This window comes from Electrophorus electricus, chromosome 5, assembly GCF_041902795.1.
Source record: "Electrophorus electricus isolate QZ-2024a chromosome 5, ASM4190279v1, whole genome shotgun sequence".
In the NCBI taxonomy this organism is placed as follows: domain Eukaryota; kingdom Metazoa; phylum Chordata; class Actinopteri; order Gymnotiformes; family Gymnotidae; genus Electrophorus; species Electrophorus electricus.
Window position 1 is genome coordinate 2,513,916 of NC_137501.1, and position 6,085 is coordinate 2,520,000.

A 6,085-nucleotide genomic window follows, 5' to 3' on the forward strand; every position below is an offset into this window, starting at 1 on the left:
TCTCACCTTACATACCCAGACCAGACATCTCCCCTGTAAGGGCCCCTACCGTCCTCCACCACTGGCCCCCAAAGCACACTACTGTTATATAAACCAAAGCCTTCAAAAAGCCAAGGAAATCTGTCTGTTGCCTCTCTCCTCTTTCCAAATGCGTAATAGCTGCTGTACGGAAGCCAAGCCTCTCAGTGGACAGCAGTCTCTGGCAACTGGCAGCCAAAACACCTACATAGAGTACTGCCCTCATGCTTGCAAAACACCGTGGATGTGGTCTTACACTTTTGCCACTCCGGCTCCACTGTTTACAGTCTTTCACTGTATTCAGCCTGCTGGATTTTTTTCTTCTTCTTTTTTTTTTTGAAACAGAACCGAGGCAGGTGCAGAAGCCTGCAGCGGAACCTCTGCCCTCCGTTATACAGAGCCAGAAATACAGTCCTGTGACCGGGTCTCGACAGCCGGTCATGACCTCACAGGGTTAGCGATAGTCTAGCAGCATGCTTGATCGATGCGGGGCTCTCAGGGAGAATGACGGTGGAGGTTACCTCCACTTTTCTGATCTTGAACCTGTGCGGACAGACTCGCTGACTTCACTCTGATGCAGTTTTTTAAATCTCCAGAGCTGCTCTGCAACCAAAACGGATGCAGTGAAAACCCTCCCACGTCCACCATTTGGCACGCCCCGCGCGTTTTCCCCTTACTCCTCAATGCTGCCGAGGAGGACCTTCACTTTTATTTGAGTCACACAACCGTTCCCATGGTTTCAGGCCCCTCAAACAAAGCGGTTTCAGAAGAATGACATAAAACCAGGAAGAAGACAGCAGCAGCGTGGAGCCAGTGCACCAGGCAGCAGCTGGCGGGAGCGTTGTGGTCCTCGTCAGCAGCCTGGCTCATGGCACACAGCCCATGAGAACCACGGGATTTTACTGTCGCTTGTTCCATAAGGGCCCAGGGCACTGGGACAGGACTGCTGTGTGCAGGTGTAACATCCTGCCTGGGTGTAAGGTTGCACATGTGTACTGGCGCAATGACGTCCAGATGAAATGCTGTTTTGTAAAAAGCTGGGGCAGAACATCAGAGAAGGTGTGAGACCACAAACAGGCCCACTCACACAAACATACACACGGATGCCCACACAAACTCCTGTGCACGGATATTTCATCCCACCGTATGAGAGCGCAGCACCTGTGTTTTGATGATGATGTCATCCTGGTGGACTTTGAGGGTGTAGCCGCGGTTGCAGGTGATGGTGCAGCGTACGCCATTGAAGTAGCTCTGACTACTGCAGTTCATCACGGCGTTTTGGACCAGAGGATTCTGGCAGTCGATGGCATCACATGAGTAATGCACACAGCTGAAAAAGCATCAATGTTGACGTTAGCCAGACTTCAATGAACTGCATTTAAGAGCTTGCCTGTGGTTGCTGTAATTTCTTATAACACCAAACAAAATTAGATACATAAAAAAATCAATTCCAAGTTATGCCACTATGTTTGAATTTCACTGCAGGGACTGTGTACTGCTGTGTTTAGGTAGTAATTCAACAAATGCCTCAGTGTAATCTGATTCCTTATCCCTTAGAAGTGCCCTCAGTCCGAACCAAGCGAGATCTGACTGGTTGGTCTTTGGCTCACCTCTGCTAGTGGTAAATGCTCACCTTTTGCCCATTGGATTATAGATTTCATTGCTCTGGCAGCCGCTGATGGTGATGGGATCAAAGTACTGGAAGGAGCGCAGGCCTACACCTGAGATAGCCACCAGGGTGGAGCGGAAGCTCACCACGATGGCCCTGGTCCTGTAGAAGGCTGTGCTTAGGTCGTGACTCACAGGGATAACCAGTGGATTGTTCCGGCAACTCAGCCTCCATTCACCTGAAAGCACAGGACACATGGTCTTTTTAGCCCAGGACACATGGTCTTTTTAGCACTAGCTATTGTATAGGATGAAATGATGAATGCTTCAGAGGAAGAACTGGTGGTACCATCAGAAATATGATGCTGAAAGAACTCAAGAAGTCAGGATAGCCAAAAAATGTTCAGCCTTAGATTTTTTTGTAATGATAAATCATGTCAAGTCAACTGCACCAGTATTTAGAACATAACACTCTCATACATAGTGGTTATACATTAGGTTCACCAAACCAGGCTATTCTTTTGTACTTTTTTATATTAACACAACAGAAACATATAAGAATAAGAAAAAATTGAAAGTTTTTGCTCTAAAAGGCGCTCCTTCCGCTAAATGTCCCAAAGCTTGAGTTGTGTTCCATCGCCTCTCTGCATTTTCCATCCAGTTTTGCGCTTTTTTTCTAATTATATGTTTGTATGAAATGCATGCTGGAATGAAGCAAGGCAGACCAAGTTTGTGGATTTGCTCCTTGGTGTCCACCAGCTGGACGGTGACGTTGCCCTGGGTCTGATCACTGTAGGCCGTTCCGTCTGCGGCCAGGTGGATAATGACAGCTGCAGCTACCATGGGGTGTTCGTAGTGCGCCTGAAGAGAGTGCGAGATTACCAATGGAGATCACAAATGGAATCAAATGTTTAAACCGTGGAATCAGTACAAACAAATGTTAATACTGTAGGTCAATTAACAATGTATAGCAACCAAATTCTGAGCATTTACAGGAATGGTAATTCTAGTTATTTAGCTGGATATGGTACAGTGAGTAATTTCCTGACTACACATGCAAGTGCCCATAAGTTTGTGAACATAAGTGTTTTGTATAGTACTATTACCTTCCATTACTCTGTGTTAACCTGCATCTAATACTTTTCTAGCTGTCTAATACTTACCTGAACTCTATGCAGAATTTTTGAACACCTATACATGTATATTTATGAATGTATATTGTTTTTATACATTTGAATGTGTGTATGTGTGAAGGTCTAGAAAAAAATGTTTGCACTTATGAAGATTTAAGAATGGATGACTGTGTGGTTACTGTTCTGCTGTGTATCATGAACTACTGTGTAACTGAAGACAAAATCTTTATATGTGCAAACATAGTTGGTAAAAGCCTGATTGTAATTGTGATCCAGTCAGCTGTGTGTCAGTGACACCACTGTGTCCTGTTTACCTTTAACCTGTACTGGCCATTCCACACGTGCCCTGCCTCTTCACATGGAAACCAGGCATACTGAGATACACCATCAGAGAGGTCAAATACCTTAGACTGGCAGCTCTGGGAGCACACACACACACACACACACACACACACACACACACACACACACACCACACACATACACACACACACACACACACACACACACACATACACACACACACACACACACACACACACACACACACACACCCACACACACACACACACCAAACTTCTGATGAGAACATTCTTCATAATAAATAATAGTTTTATTTCATATGGAACATCATTGTATACCATCTCAGAAAGCTTTTTTCAATCATACTTGATCAGCAGCCTATATCCACTGTCCAGCGCATTACTAACTTTTATGTGTAATAGAACAAGTAACAGAACAAGATTTCTTATTTCCAATTTTTAATTTTCAAAGTAAATTATAAACAAATTACCTTAGGGATTCTACACAATAGTAATGATGCGTGTGCCATGTCTACATGTCCCTATCAAGATGTAACATAGACCATCTGGAAACTAACAATTAAGCAGAGACCTGGCAAGGTTAGACTGCCACTTCAGATGAAACGCAAGCCAGCAGAACCAAAGGGACGGCGGGGATAGAGAGACGGTGAGACAGAGAGATGGACCTGCTGGTACTCAACGTGTGTGCCTTAGGGACTGCACACCTCTGAGGAAGCGCACAGATCAACAGGTCTGCTTGCAGAAATTAGATCTCATAAAAAGAAATTGCTAGACTCTGACCCAACAAGGATGTTTTTGAGAAGAGGGTACCATTAAGCAAGAACAGAAGGGACAATGCTACTTAAATTACCCCAAATACTTGTGGCATGCGTTAAAGCCAACAGTTTTGAATAAACACTTAAACATTCAAGTTGCAAAAACAAGTTCGACTTTAAGTTGAAGCTCTAAAAAAAAAAAAAAATCCAGTCAGTGTGACTTATCCAGCCTGCCGATTACCACGCGGGCTTAAAGGAGACCTGGAGCTATGAACCCCCTGAACCCAAATGTGGGGTGACGGCACTGAGACGCTAGGTGACACTGGAGAGCCACACGGTGCCTGAGCCCGTCGACAGCACTAATTATGCGGCATGTGCCCTGGCGTGCGGGCGCGCCTGCGTGTGTGTAACTAGAGCCCGGGAGGCCAGCAGTGGGAAGGGTCGGGACGACGTCTACTGTCCCTGCTCCGTGGATGTCACCAGTGTTTTGGTGCAGTTTCTAGGGGAGCGTTTCTTCCCCACCAGTAGTGCGAGCATGTTGGGAAGCGACTGTCTGGCCTTTGCACTGCCTTTATTTCCCCGCATGCACGCCTGTTTGTCTCGCCACTGCAGTCCTGCCACTCACAGGCACCATGGCCTCATGAGCCAGTGGGCTCGACAGTTCCAGTCGATGACAGACTGCGGTACTTGCCCCAGTGCGTGTCTCAATGGCCAAACTATAATCAAGTCTATGCCCCATTGCAGAGGTATGCTGCACCACACAGAAGATCTGAACTACTATTCGTTATTGTGACACTGCGCCATACCGTATGCTGGAAATAATGAAAAAAGCATTTACGTTCCACGTGTAATTGCTCAATCTCTTAACCTACAAGCTTATTATTCAGTTATTCATCTTAAAATATAATGTTCAGTATCTATTAGAAATTATTCATCAGCAATAATGTAACGAATATAAAATATATGTAGTGTCAAGAAATGGAGGAGCAATAAGTAATTTTTACTATGACTCTTCTTCACATTATGAAATAGCCATTAAACTGACAGCTAGTGGCCTGGATGTTTCAGAGATTCTGTGCTAAATATGTTTTAAGCATGGCTGCCTCCATATGGGGGAACCACATGAAGCATAAACTGGTTAGTTTGAGGACTATAAAGCAATTTGATTGTTCATCCCATGTGAGCTGCCTTTGATAGAAAAATGTAAAAATAAGAAATTATCACTTTCATAAATATTGTTTGCTACTTTTGTTGGTAAAAATTACTTATTGCTCCTTTAAGTCTGGAACCATCTATGGTTATTTGCAGTTTAAGAGGTTAATGTGTTCAGCAAATTTCAGCATTCAGAATTTATTTTTTGTGTAAACATGCAATGGAAATAGAAGAGGAGAAATAGAAGTATTTCAGTCATGCTTTAGTTATTTTATGACCATTTCAGTTATTTTATGGCTATTTTACGTCCATCTCTCAAAACAAAACTAACATTTGTGGGGTTGGATTGATGGTAGATCTGATGAGGCTGAAAGTATTGTATGAGCACAGGTCAGGCGGGGCAAAGAATGATTTGGGACCTCTCTTTCCCTCTCTAAATACCTCATAAAATTTCAATGAAACAGCTACAAAATTAGCAGCAATATAGAGAATTCTGATGTAATGTGAGAGAGAGCAAACGAGAGAAAGTGAGAGTGAGAGAGACAGAGTTCTGCACTTGTTCCACTGGGAGCTACACTTCATCCCCCATGGAGATCCTCTTCGGTGAAGCATATAGTAGTAACCCCCCCCCACCCCACATCCTCGCATTGATTCACAAACTCCTCTGCTTTCCCCTCGGCACTGCTGCAACTCTAGATGCTTCAGCCGCACGCGGTATCAGCCTAAAGATGATTACTCATCCTGTCAGCCTGCCAGCATTAATCACAGGATATGCCCGCTCCACTTAAAACCGCGAGCAGGCATTTGTCAAGCCATTTCTGTTTCCATTCGTTTCATGGAATATTCCCATTCATTCTCTCAGACTACACCTCTTAGATGCCTCATTTTTCAAGCACAAGTATTCTGCATTACCCCGAGCCAAAATACTTGAGGTTTTGATACCACATGTCTACAGGCCATGCAAATGTGAACAAAATGGCTTTTTGTTGCCACTGACTCTTGGTTCCAGCATACAGGCCTCTGACTATGATATGAAGATGGTAATGTGCTCCTGTGCATTTGCTCTAATGGAAGAGTCAGAGAGGGGACCAGCATG

General features: G+C 44.3%; 1 protein-coding gene across 1 annotated transcript in view; it reads right to left on the reverse strand.

Annotated features, from left to right (window-relative positions):
- The window catches only part of pappab (pregnancy-associated plasma protein A, pappalysin 1b), a 55,128-nt gene that overhangs the window by 18,306 nt on the left and 30,737 nt on the right, over window positions 1–6,085 (reverse strand). The window contains exons 11-14 of the mRNA XM_027003038.3: window positions 3,074–3,178; window positions 2,352–2,487; window positions 1,652–1,865; window positions 1,180–1,348 (exon numbers count right to left, since the gene is read on the reverse strand). Of these exons, the coding sequence (XP_026858839.2) occupies window positions 1,180–1,348; window positions 1,652–1,865; window positions 2,352–2,487; window positions 3,074–3,178 (624 nt within the window). The remainder of the gene's footprint in view (window positions 1–1,179; window positions 1,349–1,651; window positions 1,866–2,351; window positions 2,488–3,073; window positions 3,179–6,085) is intronic.